Below are 24,854 nucleotides of genomic sequence, written 5' to 3'. Positions count from 1 at the left end.
TTATAGGGTACCACGAATGTGAAAGTTCGACTGTGTCAGATAAAGTGATTGTTCTTTTTTCTTGACCAGCATCGAAATAAATTCCGAAACGTTTGAACGCGACTTTTTTTTCCATGCAACGCTATTGATAATATACAATAGGCTTTTCGAGAGTTCTTGTTGTATTGCAAGATGAGTGTTGCATATAAACCGCTTGGGCTTTTTGTTGGCAGAACTCTGATCCCCTTGAAGCAAAAAATGTTTTATGAAAAGTCGTATATTCGGATAAGTGAGAGCTGGATCTAAGCACCATAAATTTCTAGCTTGTTATCACATACCTATTCCTTGTTGAATGCCTGTCATGATGATTCTATAGGTGATGTATGCACCACGCTGCCTAAACGTAATGTTTGAAGAGAAATTGAGAAACTTTACCGAGGATACGGTAGCAAGGTTTCATCAAGACTAACTGAGGTCTCTATCGGCCCCTGAGTTTTTAATTACCTAAGTGCATGCGCATATTTTTTATACAAAGAAATCGTGATTGGGTAAAGTACTTCTGTTATCGCTGAGACAGCTCTAATGGAATTAATTATATCGAGAAGTTTCGTCAAGAGCTTCAAATGAATGAAACGCCCTCTGTTTGAGGTAGCCTTTCAAAAGTCATTGCCAGAATGTGCTCAACGCGTTAAAATGTAATACCTTTCATTCTTAAACGTAGGCAGAGCTGAGAAAACTGAGTTGGAAATGACACCGCACTCCCACACAATAAAAGAAGACATGTTTTGAGGGTGAGTTCATAAGAATTGTACTTGTTAATATTTCATATACCGGATTGTAAAATGGTAGACCATGATTATTGCGAGATATTTTAGATAGTCATTGCATAATACGTCAGAGGCCTAAAAATAATAGATTTCATTTGGTCAATTGCATGAAAAGCTGTGAATATTACAATGGAATTAGATTCCTTCTATTACAATGCGTGGTTTGAAATGGGTAGGAGCGATATCACCGTTGTGTCAATTTCAGTTGACCCCAATAAATCCTATAAACGGGGTAACTTTCTAAGAAACTGCGGTACTGCGTTTGTTGGAGAGTATCGCAAGGTAATTTGGTATCATCAACTAAGGTGATTACCTAATAAATCCTGCTTGTCATCAAACAACTATGGATTACAAACCCTTAAATACGGTTGAAAGGCACCGGCCGCGCTTTCAAGTGGTTAAGTTTAGTGGTTGTGTTTTGGCAACACAACCACTATAAACTTAACTATAAACTTAAACTATAAAGCGGTTAAGCGAATGACAACCTGAAATCTTCTGGAAACAGGTGGTTACTTAAATCACTTAAAGGTAAGCGAGTGAGAAATATCCATGCAGAGATGCCAACCTCTTGAGATTTATAAATATCATCAGGCGCCACTTTCCAACCATTCTGATTGGTTAAACGGTAAAAAAGATTGTTTTACCGGCCTTTCTACGGTGTCTCATTTGGTAAGTTTAAAATCTTAGAATTTCATTTGTCTTGCGTTGTGGCCGATGCGGCTACGACACCAAGAAAACAAAGATATTTGACTCTGGTCCCAAAGAGACCAACTCCCCTTAAAAATGTTGTGATTGCCCACGTGTTCTCCTCAAATGACGTACCTGACTGTAATTTTATTCGGCGTCATGAAAACATGACCACGGATTCATTTACATCATTCAATTAACTCGTACGAAAGTGAGGTAAAAACAGTCATTTAAAACGCAATACAATCTGTAAATTACTTAAACAGCGTGTCTTTACGTATCCGCCCTAAGCAAATGCTGTAAGCTCTTTGATGATCTCTTTGGTATTAGAGAGATGTCCTCCGTTGATTTGTTTTCAGAAAAACCTTATGCCTTTTCCCTGGATCATTAATTACCTTTGATATAGCGAGAGCGGATATCTTGTGTCGGTATATCATGGCTTACTCAGATTCTTATGGAACAGCGTCTAAAATGAATTTCACTTCATTGATTGTCAGACGGCCAAGTACTCACATCATCAATTACTCACTAACTCACCCACTCACGCACTCACCCACTCAATCAATCAATCAATCGATGGATCCAGAGATACTTTATACACATAAATATCACATTGGTGACCTCAGGGAAATTAGCCGGCGGATTTCTGTGCGTATTATCGGAAATACAATAATTACTCATTAATTTAATCTTTCTGATACGATACTGCTGAAGCAAACGAGATGTAACTGTCCTATATAGCATTGCTGACCCAAAAAATATTAGGTATATATTTTATTCAGATTATTAGTATCCATTTCTCCTTCAGAGCTGAGGTTGACTTCAAATGCTACTTTTAGCTTTTAAAGTATAAGCTTTTGGTTTTATAATTTTATCAGACGATAACATGCCGATGTCTTCTCTGTCCGGAAGTTTCGACAAGTTCATTATTAGCTGATGTTTAATAAAACGCAGTCTTCAGACTTTGGAAACCAAATATAACTGTATATCTAATAAGTGTTGAAGTGGCTAAATTCTACTTCCGTTATAAAAATAAAAACAAATAAACCACCAAAAAGTCAAAACAAAAAAAAAACAAACAAACAAACAAAACAAAATAAAAATCCTCTGTTTTCAAGCCTTGTGAACTTAAACTGCTCAAAGACAAAATTTGTGGTATTTTATTGAAATCCATTATTTAGTGACATTAAAGAACCGTGAAGATTGCAGCTGACAGCTCAAAGGTTCGTCTGGACTTTGGCCAAACGCGTGAAAAAATGCACCAGGACTATTTTAAACTTTTTGTTTGTTTGCAATAGTTTCCAGGGGAGTCGGAGTATTTGCTAATCCAGGGGAAAATATTTGCGGGGGATATCAGGTAAAGGAAAATAAAGAGGAACCGCCTGTTATCACGAACCCACCCGTGATGAGCCACTTAAGTTATTAAGCAAAAATTTTTATTGGATAAATATTTTTTGAATTAAAAACATCGCGAAAGTAGGAAAATATAGGTCTACTCTGTAAATAACTTGAAAATATCGTCAAATTACGAGGGCGGAGCTTTAAAAGTCACCATTAAGTTACCTACGCTCGAGCCTTTGTTTGAAAAATCAACGTTATTTTTAGGAAGCCTCTAAATCACTACGGTTTATGTTTGATACTCTCAGGGTGCTTGAAATAACTTCTTATTGCAAAATTCTGCAAAAAGAAATCTGACTGCAATGCATTTATACCATTAAAGTTCACACTTGGACCGAGGAGGTTCGCCAGCGTATTGTGTAATGATTACTGCAATGTGATTTGGGTTGAGCTATTCAATATAATACTACAATGCAGAAAAATAGCCGACGTGTGTCTCTTTTTAACTTTGTTGGCGATACACAAAAAATCTGGCACGTTATTCAAATAAATTTGTCATGAAGAGTTTAGCTAGTGGATAATTAGTTCTTCATTTAATTAATCAGTTTAGAAAGATTTAGTTTTTGGTTTATATTTAGAATGTATTTTATGTATGGATTCGAATTCCGACGTCTTTTAGTTTAAGCTGACGGGATGAGTTTCCGACTTGTGACAGCCTGGTCTAACTTCTTTAGATGGACGAGCTTAGTTTGTGTACTGACCTTGCTTTAGAAGCACACGAAAGTTCATGTTTCGGCTGACGCAATTAGAGGTTGATTCTATTGACCGGAAGCATTATGATGAAATACTCCGTTGTTCAATTCGAAAGTCTCGTGAAATTTGTTTGGTTTTGTGTTACAACAAAAAAATGTTCAATCTCTCAGGGTCAGCTGGCTGGCATGCCGACCCATATCTGTCAGTAATGACTATTATAGCTTTTTCTTCATAGCTTACTTAGGAGAGTAGAGAGAAGAAAGAGGAAAGCAGACTAGCAGAATGTAGACAGTTTGCAGAAGAGTAGAGTCAAACTTGCCAATAATTTTTGAGTTACTACGCAGCGAAAAATAGAAGCTTAGAACAGCGGAAGCGGTTAACAAAACCGCACCTTGAATAGCAAATTTGATAAATGTTAGAAAAACAAAATCTTTCCCGTTTTTTTGGCGTTGAAAGTGTCTTCTTCGGTTCGTCCAATCTAAAGGCCTTCATTAAATTCATCCCGTAAGGAGCCATTTGCCTAGAAATGAAAATGTTTCAATTTTCTATTGGTTTAGACGAAAATAAAAATCGATTTTCAACCAATCAAAAAGCACGTTGTGTCTAAAATATGTTATACATAAATTGTGTAAATAAATCCCTTCTGGAGGCTGGTATATTGTCTGATAATGTCCGCGGCTGGAAGATCTGAGACATGAAGGAAGTGGACACGATACTTTAACATGTTTGTCAAATAAAGCATAAGAATCTTCACTGTAAAAAATCAGGATGAAAAGCTAGTGGAGACTTGAAAATCCTTGAGCATCGGAGGAGGTCTGCAACCCAGTGGGTCACCATGGCAACACAACCACTAAACTATTGATATAAGTAGGCAAACTTTTTATTATCAACTGAGTTGATAACAAAAATCGGCCACCATCAAATGTTGAGAAGTGTTAGCCTTCCGTCAGAGCGAGTAATCGAAGGGCTTCCGCTCGAAACGTCGGCTTTTAAACACTTAGCTGTGGCCTATTTACGTTATCAACTCAATTGATAAGACTAAATTACCCTGTTATACTCTCCCATCGATGCAGCACCACAGTTTCTTCAGAAACTTTACTCCTTCAATAATATCAAGACTAAATGATGTTATAATAGTGTTAATTTCTCCACAATATAAAATTTACGTATCTAAAGTTATTATTTTCTGTAATCTAATATTGAACGATCATATCACTGCACTAAAATTGGGAAGCTTTATAAAATACTCACGAAAGGTATAAACTGTAAGAATAAGCACAAACAAGCAAAAACTCCATACTGTGGCCTCTAAAGTTCTATCATATAATTCAAAAACTCATTAATAATTCATAAGCCCATAAACCTATCAAATGGTAGATAATACATCACGTGCAGTGACTTTATATCGATAAACCTCATCCTTATTAGTATGCGGTGTTTTATCAGATCTAAAGACACTGCACGTGACTTATGAATATTAATTAATTATCAACACAGAAACTGACACAACGAATGGTGGGAACATATTTAATGTTCTTTCAACAAATTTCACACAGTAAATTTAATTTTGCACCAAATTAATAGTACAGTTGTGAATTACACATCTGGAAAAATTCTCATTTTTAGGCTTCCGAAAAGTTCTGGAACAGGACGCCATGTCCTCTTCGGTTAGTAGAAGAAAAGTACAAAACACGTGTGAGATTTGATTTTCTTGCATACTAATTTAATCCCTAATGTTTTTCTCGTATGCTAATTTCAAACGTTCACAAAAGCATAATTGTTATGAACTCTCTTGACACACGCTTTTCCAAGAATGTTTTGAAGCCGTTCAAAAAACTCGCAGCACGTGTTTTATCGGGTCAAAAACGCCTCGTGGTTTTAAACCCGATAAAACACTCCTGCTCGTTTTTTAAACATTACTTAAGTCCTTTTGAATCAACCTCGAAGTCATGTAGAACACATTTTATGATGTCTTCAAAAAATCAGACGATCCAGCCACTAATTTGCTAAATACGTTTTTCTTTTACGGTCGATCACAAATAGATTGAGTCTGTGATTTCGTCATCTTTCAAATCTGCATATTATAGCAACTTGATCCTCTGGAACTAACAGAAAAAAGTGAAAGTCGTAAAAACAATTTCTTAATGCTTCAAAACAGCATCAATTGGGCAGATGCAAGTTTCGTTGTTTTAACGCAACACGCATAAATCATTAAGACTTCAGAAAACTGAATTTAAGAACATTTTGGTCTAATTCCGGTAACAAGAGAACTAATTTTTAAATTGCAGCACTTTCAATTATTGATTCATAAAGTTAACACCTAAACAATGTGTAGTTCGTAATACTTGTCGACCTCGCTTAGCTGACTCAGATTTGGACCAGCGTTCTGTTCGCCTTTCTCAGAAAGCTTTACGTTTTACCAAAGGCCTAAAATTCAAAGAAGTTGAAGCTCGTTTGTTAAGCAAAATGGTGGAAAGAGAATCCTCAAGTCTATCTGCTCCAAACTTCTTCTGAAAACACCTTGATCATGCGTCCTCGTTCCCGTTGTAAAACGATGCAAGTATTTCAGGGCCGTAGCCATATTCACGTGTTTGGGAGTAAGATAAAGGCAAGGACTAATATGAAAATACGAAAATGTCCAGACTGGAAAGGATTGTAACATTCTTTCCTAGATTGTAGACCAGGTGGAGTTATTTTTGGTACGGAGGACGATGATAATAAAGAATAAACTTTTCGGGAGTTCTCGCTGTTTGTAAACTTAAGTGTCGTCGCCTAAAAACCCAGTGGGTTAACAGTTGGTATAAATTTTAGATTCAAAAGCTCTAGCATTGATTGACATAAAGAAGTAAACATTAGATCCAAGCACTGCATAAAGGTTTCTTTAAGATGCTTTGTTGTATATCAAACAGCTTTCTGCTACAAACCTATACCCATTCGAGTACCTCTTATTGTATTTCTCCCGGTTTCAAATGATGTATTATTCAAAAAGGCATCCCAAGACCGATATCGCCGCGCATGTTTTTAAACACCGATGCTTCACATATTTGCAAGTGGTGGTAGTCAAGTGTTCCTGTTATCTCCAGAGACAGCACCAATAGTTTTAATTTTACCGTCAAGAGGTTCTCATTGAAATGTTGTTTTTTTCGGTCAAGTCCAGAATGGACCCACACGCAGTTGAAGTCGCGCAAAATATATTTTAGGGTTTATCTTTCCTAACTAAATATTAGCAGTAAAAAAAAATATAAAAAAAATTAATTAATTAAAAAAAAAAAAACTGACGATTTGTTAGAGCATAAAATTCTCTCGCACTTCCGTGACAATGAAAGACGACGTTCTTAACTGGATAAAAACAAATGTCTGGAGCCGACTGTTGGTAAAAGAAGTGCAGATTCGTGAGTTCGTGTAAAGGTAGAATTTATAATGGATTTTGATTTTAAGCATGGGATTTCCGGCAATATATAGATTTAGCCAAGCCTAAGGGCGGAGCTCTTGTTAGTTTATTTTCCAGCCATTCACTACAATATAAACTGTAATAAAACTCTTCAGCACTACCTGTACAAGAGTTTCTTCAAGGGGATTTAGGAACCAGTCCGGGGGTGGGAAGGAAAGGGAAGGAAAGGGAAGGGAAGGGAAGGAAAGGGAAGGGAAGGGAAGGGAAGGAAAGGAAAGGAAAGGAAAGGAAAGGGAAGGGAAGGGAAGGGAAGGAAAGGGAAGGGAAGGAAAGGGAAGGGAAGGGAAGAAATTATGAGGTCTGGAACTTGGGGACGATGTTCTTATAACTTACAAAGCGATCAACACGTATGCTAGTCAGCGGTATCTTCAAGCAGCTTAGGACCTTCGTTGATGTTCCTATCTTTTTGAGCACATTTTCGAAGATAGGGGAATGTTTTGTTCTTCAGATGAAATGTGTGATATCAGCATCAGTTAAAATCGTATTCTATTGAGCGAGACTAGTAATTTGGTTTGGGAAAATGTGGCAAAATTGAAAGACACGACCCGTAAACTACTTTGCGTTAAGACATCATAAGTCGATTGAAGAGAATACACGTGAGAACAGTGAGTCATTAAAACAATATATGGGCGTCTCTTACATCTTCCCTAGAAGTTACGAGGTATGACTGCTTGCCCCACCACTTGCCCTAATATTTCAACCTTCTCTGATAAGCGTAGAAATTTAAAAAGAAAAGTCATTTTCGACTCCTGTTTGAATTAAAGAAAATAAAAGTTGGTTGAAAAATTATGTATCAGCATTGGCTGGATAGGCAAAATTCTTAGAAAAGGAATTGTGTACTGTAGTTCAAGGCTATTATCAAACTTCATAATTCTGATGCACACCTCAAAAAGAGAACAAATAAATTTCAAGTTTCTATTTATTCAGTTTAGGTTAGTGAGGTAAAATTGAGTCAAACATTCATACGACGAAAGGTGCAAGACACAACTAATCGAAAAGGTTAGCCTATTTGGAACAATCGCCTTCATGTACAAACGGAGACCAGGTTTGTACTGATAACGGGAGAACACCACTGTTTTACAAGAAAATAATGATCAAGAATTGGTAGCAAACCACAGCCCTGGGTCTGCCATGAATTTCAATTTTAAGAGAGTGCTTCTAAAATGCACAAAAGAACTCTCTGTCGTAAGAGGAGAGGCTTTCCTTTCTTCATTTAAAGAAATACCGAGGTTATCATCTTTCCACATGGTCAGTGGAAAGTGAGAATGAATGAGACTGATAGCGACCATGTTGTTTTAGAAAATATCCAGTGGAGGATAAAAACTAAGATATGGTCTGCACAACTCTCTTCCTTTAATTTTTTTTAACCCATAAAGTCAAGGCATTAATACTTTTATATTGTGCATTGTGTGGACGCCAATTAATTTAACTTTCGTGTGTCAAAATACAAAAAGATTTTCTCGTCACCTTTGTGCCCGAAACATTAAAGGGGAGAAGGCAGGTCAAAGTTAAAACATGAATTTAAATAGGTGGGCCTCCATTAATTCCAGTCCTTATTAAAGCAGGATCCTTGCTTTTCCAGATTCTAACCCTATAAACTCACATGTCCTATGACTTGTTCCTTATATCAATGTTTAGTTTGGGTATGAGCATTGATAGCCTGAGTAAGAGTATTTACTGCAATCTAAATAATAATATTACATGTTACAATGTGGTTACTTACACAGCAACATTATATAATCACACAATTCCAAACAAAGGAAGTCAGGTTATAGACTCACCTGATTTAACTTTTGAGGTCGAAGAAAACGGTAAAAAAAGAAAGCCGTGATGACAACTCACTACGGAAAACAGTTTACAGGAAACCGACATTTATGGACAGATTACACACATGCATACATACATACCTGAACTTTATCTATACAAGATGAATGATAAAAGCTAAACGCTTATGGGGTCGTGTGTTTAGTTATCGAGTCAAATTAATAAGAAACTTAATAAATAGCTTAAGGCTCTTAATAACTACTAAAATCGAATGTAATATCTCATAATCCTAAAAATGTCTAAAACCCTGGTTGCTAAAATAAACTGTAGAAGCTGGTTCTACTTTACAAGTAAACTCTGCGAAATCTTTAATTTCACTTAATCTAGAGCTAATAGTTCTACGTGGTTCAGAAGCAATATCAGAGTTTTTCGATGTGATTGCATTCCAGAGGACTGGCCCTCTGTAACTATTAGATTGCTGTAAAAAACGAGATGTAAAAAATAGGTACAACAGTATTATCTGTCCCCTGGCATAAATTAGATCATGATCAGAAATACCAAGTGGAAATACTCCCGTGGAGCTTATCAAATTCCTACGGGTTGTGACAATCAGCGTAGATGAGTTCTCGTCGGCTTCGTGATGATGTTTTGCGTATTGAGATTATCAAAAATGGTTTGCAGCTTTGCAAAATGCTGTATCACTGGAGTCATTAAATTACTAGATTACTGGACGAGTCATCCTACAACCCGACATCACACAAAGGCACAACTATTAGGACCCTTACGCGAAGAGCGCAACTAGTATGCAACACGACAGACAGCTTATCTGACGAGAACAAATACCATGACCGTGTTTTTTCAAAGAACAACTACAACGAAGACTTCATCCAACGTAACACTCACCGACCTACTACTACAGAACCTAACAATACGTAACTCTTACGACTACGGCAACTATACCATACATCTCGTGCATCCTACAACCATTCAGTATCCGCGTCGCTCACAAACCTATTACCACACTACGTCAGTTACTGACTAACGTCAAAGACAAAGACGGGAGCAGTGTATAAGATCAGTTCCTCCGACTGCAACACCTCCTACATTGGTGAGACCGGCGGAGACCTCACAATTAGACTGACTGCGAACAAACGAGCGACGAGGAAAGGCGATGTCAACAATCATATTGCTGAACATCACCGACTCACGAATCACACTATTGACTGGGACTCTGCGCAATGCCTGACCTAAAGCACCAACTACTTTCAACGACTGACGCTGGAAAGCTGGTTTACTAACTTGGAACAGGCTCCCCTCAACAGGTGTCAACCACTAACGGCACCTTACAAACGACTCATTCACGATATTAACATTACAGATGAACCGAACAGAACGACCTGACTTCACTTACGGATCGAGACCGATCAATCACGATCGACCTACGCCACTTGAGTCTGAGCACTGAAACGACTGAAAAACGACAAGAACATTGTTATACTACCAGCCGACAATGGACTTGTTACTGTTGTTATGGACAAGACTGACTACTATGACAAAATGGACGCACTTGTTAACGACAAACAAACTTACGAATTGCTTAAACGTGACCCGACGCCAGCACTACAACGCAAACTCAACAACAAACTACTTACGCTCAAAAAGACTGAAGCCTTTGACACTCAACGCTACTACCGGCTGAGGTGCTCTGTACCACAACCACCTAAACTTTACGGACTACCGAAACTACACAAACCTGGGATACCTATGCGACCTATAGTCTCATTCTGTGGGTCCCCGACGTACCAACTGTCGAAATACCTTACGACGATACTGCAACCACTGACTGACAAATCGAGACGTAAACTACAATCAACTGAGAACTTTATTGACGCTATCAAAGACGTACAGATATCTGACGACTACAAACTGGTGTCTTTTGATGTGAAATCACTGTTCACCAGTATTCCACTTCAATTGGCTCTACAGTGTACTGAAACCGCCATCCAACAGTCTACTGATGCACTACCATTACCGACAGAAGACATTATGGACCTACTTAACCTCTGCCTTACATCGACTTACTTTCAATACAACGGGAAACACTACAAGCAGTTGCACGGAACAGCTATGGGGTCGCCGGTCTCCGTTGTTGTCGCAGAAATTGTGATGCAAAACATCGAGGAACGCGCCCTTGCAACTTGCCGACAAACCATACCGCTTTGGTTACGCTACGTTGACGACACATTTACCGCCGTACACAAAGACGAAATTGACGCTTTTCACAATCACCTTAACGAACAAAACACCGACATTCAGTTTACTAGGGAGATCGAAGAAGACGGCAAGCTTCCTTTTTCTCGACTGTTTGGTAGGCCGAAACAACAACGAACTACGAACAACAATATACAGAAAACCGACGCATATCGACAGACTTCTTGACGAATCATCCTACAACCCGACTTCCCACAAAGCTACGACTATCAAGACATTGACAAGACGAGCGCAACTTATTTGCAACACACCGGACAGTTTATCTGACGAAAACAAGTACCTTGACCGTGTTTTTGACAAAAACAACTACAACACTGACTTCATTAGACGAAACACTCACAGGGTGACCGACACTACAGAAACTAACAGGGACTCCACATCTATCACGACTACAGCTGCTACACCCTACATCAAAGGCACTTCTGAGGCTATCGCGCGGATCCTACAACCTTACAACATTCGCGTAGCTCACAGGCCTATTACTACTTTACGACATTTGCTGACCAACGTTAAAGACAAAGACGAACCCAACAACAGACAGGGAGCGATTTATAAGATCGAATGCTCTGACTGCCAGGCCTCCTACATTGGTGAGACTGGTAGAAACCTTAACACGCGACTAACTGAACACAAACGAGCAACTAGAAATGGCGATGTAAACAATCACATTTCTGAACATCACCGACAAACTAATCACAGAATCGACTGGGACTCTGCTAAATGCTTAACCTACAGTACAAACTATTTTCAACGACTGACTCTGGAAAGCTGGTTCACTAACTTAGAACAGACGCCTCTCAACAGATGTCAACAATTACCAGCACCTTACAAACGACTCATTAACGACGTGAACAAACCGACAAACAGACCGACAAACAACAGACGGATCGAAACCGACCAATGACTGTTAACAAACTCTACACGAGTCTTCCAGCCAATCACATCACGGCTAAACAGACCAATCACGTTCAACAGACCAGACTTTATAACATCATCGACTGACAACTACTCCTCACTTGACTCTGAAGATGACTATCGCACAGATAGTCGAGACGTCAGTCACCAACAACAGTTCTTTTTAGAACTACACTCACCCGGACGATCACACTACACGAATTACTGATACTCCTGGGTTCAAACCATTTACTTTACTGACCAATTAGTTTATACAAACCGGACTAACAACATCCGACTGACAACAAATATTAACTTGACTCTGATGATGACTTCCGCTCAGGTTGTGGAAACGTCAGTCACCAATACCGAAGACATCCTTTCACAGGACTACACTCACCCTGACAATAAAACTACACTATTACAAAAATTAAAATTACAACTATTGTTGCCAATAAATGCGAAGAGCATAAAATGTGTACCGCATATCAATTGCGGTAAGTTTCAAGTGCCTAGTAAATATCATTCTATGGTCTTCTATTCTTCCATCTTGGAGGGTGCTTTGTGTTAATAAACATTGAAGTTCAGTGCCTCTAGAAGCTTTTATGGCCACAAAGATCAACAAAGAAAACAGCCTTACAAAAAAAAATTTTAAGACACCTCTAAAATGATAGTTATACACAACTGACATGTATGAGTGAAGCATGTTCAGTATTAAGGTATCAATGTCAATATTACTCACTAACAGCTTATTTCTATTAGTTTTAAAAACGTCTGTATCTCCGCTTTCAGAGAAGGGCGTTTTTCATGAAAATTTCAACATTAAAGACATAAGGTACCAGCAACAAGTTTTCATTGTAAGAATTTCATTAGATCAGATTCCCGTCACATTTTTCTGTACCTTTGAAAGCATAAGTATATTTAATCACTATAATATAATGAAATCCCCAGTTTTAGGCACATATGGTGGTCATATGAACGACAAAGACAGTATATAAATATAACATCGTACTCCAGTAAAGTGTTCGTATTTAGAATGAAGTTCGAAACTCATTAAAATTAAGTTGACTTCATGATTCAGATTTTAGACAAAGAGATGTTCGATACTTTAAAGATGGAATTTAAAAAGTGTAACTTATCTAGTATTCACTGAGATTTGAATCATTGGCTGACACACAGAGATATAAAAGAGGCTTTGTGAAAAAAAAAAAAAAAAAAAAAAAACCGGGGCCTTAAAATTAAGATATCAGGAGTTGCATATGACAAGTAGTCTACTGGTCTTCTCACCTGAAGTCAATCTCACACTTGAATTATACATAAGATTTAATTATTTGCAGGCAGGTTAGGGAGGCAATTAAAGTAATGGATATATTTTACACGAAAAGAAATCGTAAGGGTGCCTTGTGTATCAAATGTATCTAGTTCAGTACCCTCAGAGTCATAAATTGGACTTTTGGGGTCACAAAATAACAAAGTAATCAAAGAGTTATGCAAGGTCAATTAATCGAGAGTCAGTTTCCTAAAATTGTATGAAAAGGTTAAGATGTGCTTCCGCTTGTGTTACATACACGGATTTATTGTTCTTAATTAATAATGAAATTCCGATAGTGTGACTCAATTAAATTCAGAAGAAAATTTCCAAGTAGGTTACAGAAATGGTTCACTAATCGTAAACTGATGTGTTCACAAAACTTCCCGAAATGATGGTGCCGACACGAATTTATCGTTCATAATCGCTCATGAAATTCCGAGATTGCAACTCAATGAATTTAACAGAAAATATCCAGGAAGGTTACGGAAATGGATTAAGTAAACCCTGCAATAATTAACTGGAGAGAGAATGACAGAAACTTGCTCACGCCGTTCGCTATCATATAAAAAGTTTTTCTAGGCAAAACACAATCCGTAAGATAGCTTCTTCCCCTTAAAAAACACGACTGTCTTAAACATTCCAAACGATAGGACGACAAAATAAAGATTGAATAATACAAACGCTATGAAATCTTATTCGACCGATGAACGGGGGTGAGGGTTTTAAAGCGATGAATGCTAAAGACATTGTTTTACCGAAACGCGATTTAGATTATAAAGTAAAGCTAGTATCAAACGACGATTGGTTAAAAAAGGTTTGAATTTTTCTAGTCCTTAGCGCAAGAGAAAACCCGCATAAGACTCAACTTACCTCCCCTTCTTTCTCGGATCCTCTTTGCAGTCTGTTTTCTGGAGCTCTTCTTATTTCCTTCCTACGTTGCTCTTCGCTGGATATTTGCCTTTTTACTTATGCCTTTTCTTGTTCTCTTTCGCGTTTCTCTCGCCGTATTCTGCCTATCTCAGCGTCCTTTCTTACTTCTTTGCGCGTTTCTCTCGACTGGCTTTACGTCTTTTACTTCTTGCTTTCTTTGGTCGCTCTGTCTCTTTCTTTCCAGCCTACTTTCGCTCAAAACCTTATTTCTACGAACTTGAATTATAACAATTTCCCCCGGTTGACAAAGCTTTAGTACAATGTAGGACGTTCAACACCAAAATACGTGTATGTCAAGGAATAGATGCAAGGTAAATTCTCTTGTTCCATCAGAGTAATTAAATAAGGAGCTTTCTTTGGAAACAAGTTAAGGATGACGTGTGTAAAAGAGATGATCGTTAAACAACTGACGACATCTACAGAATGGTGACAGAAAAGTCGAGAAATGTAATTGCGAGAATAATTTAATCGTAATCATTTTAACAGCGATAGGCATCATAAGTGTATGAGTTGGATTAGAATTTGATCGATGGATTAATAAAAATTGATCGTGTGGGCTTACGTATAGTTAGAATCCCCGGAAAATTCCCAACATTGTCTGATCTTACCCTTTCTTTTACATGTAAGGCACAAAAAGTTGGAATCTCTGTTATTTATTTCTCTTGTCTTAGAGGCACAAATTGAATTCCCTTTAAACCCATTTCTTTACGTTTCCTAATTGATCCGAAATCGTATTCAGAGTCGCCCGTAACCAAGGTCATGTACTTCCATGTTCCACGCGGTCAATACTGGCAGAGCCAATATTTCTGAGCTTTCGATCGGCTAGATCGATCAGAGGGGGACGAAAATAATTATATGCTTTCCTAACCAAGGAAAACGTGTGAAATTCATTTATTTCAATCAGTCCAAAAGACTTGCGGTTTCATAAAATACGTTCTGATGTATTTTCGTTCCGAGACAGAAAACCTAAAGTTTTATTATCAGATGTTAGCGAGAGAACATCCTGATAACTAAGATCATTGTGTTACAATGTAATGCTATATATTATTTAATTCATTTTCCAACACTTAAATGAATTATAAACACATATTTAGAAAATTCTTGCTGGATGCAAATTTTGTGTTTCAACATATTCTCCCTAATCAGATGAAGCTGTCCTCACCTTCTAATAAAATTGCGATATAAGGGTTAAAAATACAAAATTGAATTGAATCACTTAAAAAACCGGTATGGCATGGTCACGGTATTTCATTGCCCTACTTCTTGTGGTAATTCTGGATAGAAACCGGGGCAGTTCCATGCGAACATCTATGGGCCAATACCAGCAACCTTAGCTTGTACAAATCTGTATATAGCTGTATTATATTAGAAGAAATACATCAATCAGTTATCATTATATTTCATATGATACGCACGCAATTTCAGCTCGTTCACTGAGGCCACAGCGTGATACTCGATGATTCCGTTAAGTTCACTGGTTTCACGGATTAGTGTTATCTTACGTTGTTTCATCACATTTCTAACACGTAATCTTTATTTAGCAATTCACTCCACGAACTTAAGTGACTCAGTTTTAAGCATAGAGAGAAAACAGTAAACTCTTCTCTCATTTTACTTTCTCATCCTTAAACTTTCTTTTTTGTCCAACAAATGATCACACTCTCCTGAAAACTTGTAATGCTAAAGGGGTAATTGGTAAAATAGTTTTAATGAAATCCAGACGCAATTGACCACAATCTGAGAGAGGAAATCTTTAAGACACGGTAAAAGTTATTTCGGGTACATTGGGTGCTGATAAAAATGATTGAAACCCTGACCTTTATTCATGGTGGTTTTTATGATGGACTTAAAAGAAGTTCAAAACAAAATACCAGAAATTCTTTCCTTAGTAGAAAAAGTTACAAGCGCTAACAAAATATATTTCTCCTGTATATTTATTGGAGACCAGGAAAGTATATATTTGTGAAAAACAGAAAAGTGTAAATCACTGCGGTAATACTTTTAAAGTATAGATTGCGAAAAAAACAAACAAAAAAAGAAAAAATCAAGATGTATTTTACGGTGGGCACCTCAGAGCCTCTGAATACACAACAGACGGTGTTTTCGTAACTTAACTACCGCTCTCCCCGTTAACACGGACATCCAAACGAACTGGACTGAATCACTCCAGTCCAGGACGACTTTGTTACTTCGTGAAAGATGCTTGAGAATGTTTCATTTCTCAAATTTTTTTTAAAAATTAGCCGTCTCATCAATATTTAGGACAGTGTCCAGACAATTGTGGGTAAACTGAGAAGGTATGCTCTGTGTTCTGTTGATCCAATTTTGAGCCCTTCAAATTTTAAGTACATCGCCAAAAATTCCGTAAGAGGTTAGTGATGACACTTCCGTTTACAAATATCTATTCTAGTTTGGGACATAATTATTTTTGCCGGTCATTTTACACGTAGTATCTAATAGGAGCTCCTCCGATCATTATGCTGCAACGATCATCGAAATATGATAAAGTAATACTTGAGCGGTTACGTCATGCTCAGAAAAGAGGACTCCAACACCTTTACATGTTTTTCAGATCAGCGAAAAAAAGCTTCACTGCAAATATCAAAATGAGAAACCATTGTAAGCTTAAAAATCCTTGAGTAAAGGAGGAGGTTTAGTGGGTAACCATGGCAACCCACTTAACAAGTGTTTTATGCTAGTAATAACCACAGGTTAGGAAGTGCGTGCGAGGGCTATGCATGATTTGCATGCGTTTGTAACAGCTCTCGATCGCTCTACAGTTCAAGTCTTCAATGGATCAACGCCAAGGTCAATGGACGCACAGCTCTCGCTCTACAGTTCAACAACGCCAAGGAGGAACACAGATCTCTCGCAATGGCCGGAAGATTTCGATACCCGATAAAACAACAGACACGAACAGGAAACGTTCCGATCACAAGTTCACACGCTCGATTTTGATTGGACGGCGCGCCAGCTATGCATGAGCTGCACGTGATTCTTCGACGAAATAGACGTCGTCCACGTGATAAAATTGTGTTGTGTGCATTCCAATTTATGGACCGCCACTTCTGCATGAACTGCACGTGATTCTTGACATTCTTAGCTTCAAGAAGGCGAAATTTACTAATATTTGAGCCCTTCAACAACATTAAAGATCACTGACTATGGAACGTGAAACAGCTATGCTTTGGTGAGAATTGTCTTCTGCTTGGTGTTGGTTTCTAGTGGTGAGATGGCCTGTGCTCAAATTACTGCTGCTTCGTGTTTTTCTCGCGTAGTCAAAGCGCCTATGCTCAAATTACGTCCTTTCATTTCATTGGTTCTTAGTGTCCCTAGGGACAAATATTTGGAAGGACGACATTTTTTCCTAAATTCGAGTCACTGCAAGGCAATATACCTGCCGCGCATGCGTTTGTAGCCAATGTTGAGATTAGGATTGCGGGCTCCGCTGGTCGCCCGCAATAAATACATTAATAACGTGCCCTAAAAATTTTTATTTCTTCTTTTGAATAATCTTGCATTGAAATAAAAAGCTTAAAAATCATCAGAAATGGAAAATACGGTAGATATAGCGTTCTATTGTAACCGAAAAGAAAAAAAAAAACTCTAGAAATAATTAAAAAAAAGAATCATACATAAATTCATTGTAATTGAATTATTCTGAATTAATTTTGGTGTAATGAAAAGATTAACATCCAAATTTGAATCTAAACCAAATCTTGAAAGTCTGTAAATAATGAAATATTTCTCATACCAGCTGGCTAAGACGTATTTACTTAACAAAAGAAATGTTGTTGAGTCCATGATGCCGTCATTGATCTGATATAAAGATTTTAAAAAATATGAATCTCTGGAATTAAAGAGATTGAAAAAAGTAATCGATTTTTCCTTTTCGCACTAAATTCCTATTTTTTTTTTCAAAAAGCATCAAATGGGCAGTGCACATCTCATAGTTGTAGACGTAAGATATCAAAAAAAGTCCACTGGTCTAATTTTCATTCCAGTTGAAGAAGGAGCGCTGCCCTTGGCGCTGGTAGGAACTAATTTTGCCCACTGGATATCGGCCCAGGTTTCATTTCCACAACGCCGATAAATACCGTTGACATTTGACCAAACAGCACAATCACTATTGTTGCCATACCACCAGCCTCTGCCTCTATTTTGAGCACAATTGGCAGGATCTCTATCCCAGGTACCAAAAACGAGATCTCTGTGAGGACCGAGTGAATCATAAGAAACAGTCGCATCTGTTCCAAAACAGCAAAAAAGAAAAAAAAAAGGAATTCCCACTATATTAGGATCAAGATAACGCCTGTGAAGCCTCGGGCTTGATTTTTGTCGTAAAAAATAAACAATCAAACAGATCTAAGCTCGGTTTAGACAATAGCCCTATACCGTTTCGATGAAATAAATTTATCTTAGCATTAGATATCATAAACAATAATTATAATCGCTTACGGAAGGACAATTGATTAACTTTTATCGATCAAGGTAGGGAAAATATCAAACTTTTTGGATAGATCGCAGTCGGGTAAATGATCAGATTTGACATTTTTTCTAAAGCAAAGTTCAGTTACTGTTTTATCTCTAACGGTTACGGAGGCAAACTATCCACAAAGGAGCGAGAACCCAATTATATATGAGTAGAATTAGCAGCAAACATAGCCAAACGGCAATAGGTAAGAACAAACCATTTTTTTGCAGGTTACGTGGGAGCCCCTAGATGATGAGATGGAAAAACTATGTTAAGACCAACGATGGGTGATAAAAAAGGTTGACTAACTTGTAATATTGCCAATGTACAACCGGTATTTAGATGTCTCGGTCCCAATCCCAAACCAGCCATACTCAGCGTGAATAGTTTTGTCAGTGGTTACTCCCAGATCTACTCGAAGCATGTTGTTTGTCTTGTTTCGTGTCAGGCGGTTTATCTTGTTCAGTCCGAGCCAAAATTCACCGACCAAGTTACCGAAACCATCTTTGTAGTCATCCCAGGTGCGGTTAAAATCAACAGAGCCATCCATCCTCTTCTGGATCACTGTCCATCCTCCACCGGCTGTAGTTTGGTCACAATATACATTGAAGGCGCCTGAACCATCTGGGTCGATCGGGTAAACACCGCTGATCCTTCGGCCGGATTTGTACAGCTCGGCACAGTTTTTTGCTTCCGTTAAAAAAAAAAAAAGAAAAAAAGGTAATACGTGTAAACATAATTTTAAAAATTGTGTCCCAACATCTCCTCTATTCGACCTTTGTTGCGCTTGCTAAAAATATTCTACCGCCCATACAAAGTTCCAAACACGAAAGAAAACTTATAAATAATACGCTCTTTGCTTCTTAATATCCTGCTACACCGCAGCTTGAACAGAAGATTGCATAACATAAGAGTTCCGCTGCGAAATGATTGTCATCTAGAATCGCAAGATTGACCTCTTAAACATAAATTGACATCGCCATCCTGCACAATAAGAATCCTATGATGAAATGTGCCATGCTGCACAATGTAATAACAAAGAAAAGATGGAATTATCTGAATACAAGTGAGCGAAGAATATCTTGCTTACATTTCATTGGTGTTCTGTTCTCTGTGAGAATGTTAATCTCAAATCGAACTTCAGTGAGTTCCTTCATTATTTCTTCCAAGCAGACGACAGTGTTCTCTTGGCAATCTATTGGGGCTGCAAGCGTCGATAGAAGAATTTGAAAAGTAACAGAAAGAGCCAGAAACAGCCAAGCCGAACCTGGAGGAAAGAAGTCATTATGCGGTGTGAAGTCATTCCAGCTATATAAGTGAAGTTATAAAAAGAATGCCGAGTTACAGAATGAAAAGAGCAACAGACAAACAATTTAAGAAACTATGGGTGCCTTTGATTGCGATTCTGTATTTATATTTTGAAATCAGGATTTCAGGTTTAGCAATATAGAACTAAGAGGCTGAGAAATCCGTCCTCAGTCGTTTTCATGAATAAATCGAACACCAGATATCACAGGTTTCCCTCTTTTGCTTTACTTAAAAAAAGTGACTACAAACTTTAAATCCTGTAAACATTGTTTACTTTGAAATCTATCTATCAGTCATTTCACTTCATGAGATGACATGGTATGACGAGAAAAACCTGGAAGCATGCATGAGCGCGATCGTTCGATTTGTTATCACTCGCGTGATTACGGACCGAATTGGACTCCACTAGGTCCTATTACCATTACAAACTTACAAACTCAAGGTGGACACAGATTGCAATACGAAAAACCGGATTTTTGCTAAAGCCTACATCAGTTTTTTTCAGATTATAATATTCCTTTTACTTCACATGCTTTTTATTCTCTTCAACATAAATTCTGATTCAAGCTGTCAAACGATTCCAACTGGAAGCACGCTAATTCAGAGTCATTTCTTCGCCGTGATGCTACTAAGAACAATTGATAAAGTCAAAACGGATTGAGTAGTTTCACTGCAAGTCATGCCTGGGTCGAATGACTGGCGTTGACAGCTCCGGATGCGGTGTCTTTTTTTTTTTTTTTTTTTTTTTCGATTTTCACCCATACGCTTGGGTGTCTTTGAAGCTTCTGCGGACTTTCCGAAATTTTTAGAAATTTATGAAACCCCGGTCGCAGAAGGAAACGCATTGTGATGACAGACAATAATCTTTTTTGACGGATTATTGATCGAAACTTAGCTAGTGCGACCCGGGCCTAAGTTTTTATTGGCAGCTGACTTTTACTTCCAAAACTTCATTTGATAATGACCATGACTGCAATGAATAAGCCAAAAAACGAGAAACCGAAATGATACCACTGCTAGCCTGTTCAAAGCCATTTCACCGGTTTCACTCTCTGCGGGTTAAAAGACGAAGTTGACCCAATATATCTCCCTCTCCGAGAGACTTACATTCACCGAACATACGTCTATATCATCACTCAAAACTTGATATCACATCATTATCAAACATTCGAAATAATTTTGTATGGCCAGACCAGCTTTCTCCTGATTTTGATCGGATTCAAATTTGAAACTGAATTTACACTACCATATAGATGTTGATGAAATAGCGCAATTTCTCCTGTTTCGAAAACTTGATAGTTTCACAGCGCGTGATGAATGAACTGCAGTATCTATATCGTCACGTGTAAAGATCAACAACTTTGAGGCCGAGATGGTCATCATAGTAGTTTTACTTTTCACGAAGGGGTTAATTTCACTGTAGAACGTGACTAAGGTTGAGTTCAACTTTCTTTTGAGAGGGAAACATTTCTTCGATGGAAACTTGTCTGCTGCTTTGTAGAATAAAATAAAATTACTTGAGAATTGTTATCAAACATAGATTACAATCACTTGTTTCAAACAATGGCGCTCAAAGGTTTCCGTAGGGTCAACTAAAATGGACTCTAACCTTTCTGATTGAAGTACGTGTAACGGATTAGTTCAAGAAATATAACGACGAGAAAGAAGTGTTCACGAATAGTGGTAGGTTTGGATTTAGTATCGGTTTTTTCAATTGAGTTTGTACTGCAGAAACCCTCATTCTCCGCCAACGCGTTGTGCATTTAAGTCCTTGCTGGTAACTCAGAATTCAATCCACAGACTTTCCATGCCTCATTTGACCAGTTGTAGACACATGATGCAACGACTGAGCCCCTGCACTCTAGTTGATTCTCTCAAGAAGCGTTCTGTCGGGTGGTATTTTATCAAACTTATCGACAAAGGCTTTAGTTTGTCAGCGTGTTAGGGGATGCATGAGATTTTCGCCCTGAGAAAGAGCAACCTGGACTCATTGTTTCTTCTGTAGTCAATTCCACTTAGAGACTCGTTTTTTTTAAAATAGATCAAAGGTAATACTACTTTCATGGCCAATGGATGACCAAAGACCTTCCATTTGAGGCGCTTAACGCTCTCTTTTTCGGTGAAATGGTATAAGATAATTCTTATATGTAACCTCAACAAACAACTTCCAAACAAAAATAAATGCTTTAGGATGGTAGTATTCTTTTGAGTAAATATAGATTTAAAGTACTGAAACATTCTTTTTGAAAATCTTGGATCACAAATGATTATATTTGTTGACATATTTTGCCATTTACTCAACCATTGATTAAGGCACAAGCAAATTTAGAACTACAAAGTTATAGGGTACCACGAATGTGAAAGTTCGACTGTGTCAGATAAAGTGATTGTTCTTTTTTCTTGACCAGCATCGAAATAAATTCCGAAACGTTTGAACGCGACTTTTTTTTCCATGCAACGCTATTGATAATATACAATAGGCTTTTCGAGAGTTCTTGTTGTATTGCAAGATGAGTGTTGCATATAAACCGCTTGGGCTTTTTGTTGGCAGAACTCTGATCCCCTTGAAGCAAAAAATGTTTTATGAAAAGTCGTATATTCGGATAAGTGAGAGCTGGATCTAAGCACCATAAATTTCTAGCTTGTTATCACATACCTATTCCTTGTTGAATGCCTGTCATGATGATTCTATAGGTGATGTATGCACCACGCTGCCTAAACGTAATGTTTGAAGAGAAATTGAGAAACTTTACCGAGGATACGGTAGCAAGGTTTCATCAAGACTAACTGAGGTCTCTATCGGCCCCTGAGTTTTTAATTACCTAAGTGCATGCGCATATTTTTTATACAAAGAAATCGTGATTGGGTAAAGTACTTCTGTTATCGCTGAGACAGCTCTAATGGAATTAATTATATCGAGAAGTTTCGTCAAGAGCTTCAAATGAATGAAACGCCCTCTGTTTGAGGTAGCCTTTCAAAAGTCATTGCCAGAATGTGCTCAACGCGTTAAAATGTAATACCTTTCATTCTTAAACGTAGGCAGAGCTGAGAAAACTGAGTTGGAAATGACACCGCACTCCCACACAATAAAAGAAGACATGTTTTGAGGGTGAGTTCATAAGAATTGTACTTGTTAATATTTCATATACCGGATTGTAAAATGGTAGACCATGATTATTGCGAGATATTTTAGATAGTCATTGCATAATACGTCAGAGGCCTAAAAATAATAGATTTCATTTGGTCAATTGCATGAAAAGCTGTGAATATTACAATGGAATTAGATTCCTTCTATTACAATGCGTGGTTTGAAATGGGTAGGAGCGATATCACCGTTGTGTCAATTTCAGTTGACCCCAATAAATCCTATAAACGGGGTAACTTTCTAAGAAACTGCGGTACTGCGTTTGTTGGAGAGTATCGCAAGGTAATTTGGTATCATCAACTAAGGTGATTACCTAATAAATCCTGCTTGTCATCAAACAACTATGGATTACAAACCCTTAAATACGGTTGAAAGGCACCGGCCGCGCTTTCAAGTGGTTAAGTTTAGTGGTTGTGTTTTGGCAACACAACCACTATAAACTTAACTATAAACTTAAACTATAAAGCGGTTAAGCGAATGACAACCTGAAATCTTCTGGAAACAGGTGGTTACTTAAATCACTTAAAGGTAAGCGAGTGAGAAATATCCATGCAGAGATGCCAACCTCTTGAGATTTATAAATATCATCAGGCGCCACTTTCCAACCATTCTGATTGGTTAAACGGTAAAAAAGATTGTTTTACCGGCCTTTCTACGGTGTCTCATTTGGTAAGTTTAAAATCTTAGAATTTCATTTGTCTTGCGTTGTGGCCGATGCGGCTACGACACCAAGAAAACAAAGATATTTGACTCTGGTCCCAAAGAGACCAACTCCCCTTAAAAATGTTGTGATTGCCCACGTGTTCTCCTCAAATGACGTACCTGACTGTAATTTTATTCGGCGTCATGAAAACATGACCACGGATTCATTTACATCATTCAATTAACTCGTACGAAAGTGAGGTAAAAACAGTCATTTAAAACGCAATACAATCTGTAAATTACTTAAACAGCGTGTCTTTACGTATCCGCCCTAAGCAAATGCTGTAAGCTCTTTGATGATCTCTTTGGTATTAGAGAGATGTCCTCCGTTGATTTGTTTTCAGAAAAACCTTATGCCTTTTCCCTGGATCATTAATTACCTTTGATATAGCGAGAGCGGATATCTTGTGTCGGTATATCATGGCTTACTCAGATTCTTATGGAACAGCGTCTAAAATGAATTTCACTTCATTGATTGTCAGACGGCCAAGTACTCACATCATCAATTACTCACTAACTCACCCACTCACGCACTCACCCACTCAATCAATCAATCAATCGATGGATCCAGAGATACTTTATACACATAAATATCACATTGGTGACCTCAGGGAAATTAGCCGGCGGATTTCTGTGCGTATTATCGGAAATACAATAATTACTCATTAATTTAATCTTTCTGATACGATACTGCTGAAGCAAACGAGATGTAACTGTCCTATATAGCATTGCTGACCCAAAAAATATTAGGTATATATTTTATTCAGATTATTAGTATCCATTTCTCCTTCAGAGCTGAGGTTGACTTCAAATGCTACTTTTAGCTTTTAAAGTATAAGCTTTTGGTTTTATAATTTTATCAGACGATAACATGCCGATGTCTTCTCTGTCCGGAAGTTTCGACAAGTTCATTATTAGCTGATGTTTAATAAAACGCAGTCTTCAGACTTTGGAAACCAAATATAACTGTATATCTAATAAGTGTTGAAGTGGCTAAATTCTACTTCCGTTATAAAAAT

General features: G+C 37.7%; 1 protein-coding gene and 1 pseudogene across 2 annotated transcripts; one reads left to right on the top strand and one right to left on the bottom strand.

Annotated features, from left to right (window-relative positions):
• Positions 1-10,356: 10,356 nt before the first annotated feature.
• LOC149037329 (uncharacterized) lies at positions 10,357-12,228 on the top strand (annotated as a pseudogene). Its single transcript, XR_016180754.1, has one exon. The product of XR_016180754.1 is annotated as an uncharacterized LOC149037329 (transcript).
• A 5,460-nt stretch (positions 12,229-17,688) lies between these two features.
• On the bottom strand, positions 17,689-22,896 carry LOC149037328 (angiopoietin-related protein 7-like). The gene is made up of 4 exons (XM_089186487.1): positions 22,645-22,896; positions 19,771-19,947; positions 18,990-19,370; positions 17,689-18,453 (listed from the first exon to the last, which is right to left on the bottom strand). The coding sequence occupies exons 1-4, from the start codon at positions 22,667-22,669 to the stop codon at positions 18,176-18,178; spliced, it is 861 nt and encodes a 286-aa protein (XP_089042613.1). The 5' UTR covers positions 22,670-22,896; the 3' UTR covers positions 17,689-18,175.
• Positions 22,897-24,854: the final 1,958 nt, after the last annotated feature.

The sequence above is a fragment of the Pocillopora damicornis genome, chromosome 11, assembly GCF_964200805.1.
Source record: "Pocillopora damicornis chromosome 11, jaPocDami1.2, whole genome shotgun sequence".
In the NCBI taxonomy this organism is placed as follows: domain Eukaryota; kingdom Metazoa; phylum Cnidaria; class Anthozoa; order Scleractinia; family Pocilloporidae; genus Pocillopora; species Pocillopora damicornis.
Note: the sequence above shows the minus strand (reverse complement) of the source record. Positions and strands in the feature narration are given on the sequence as shown.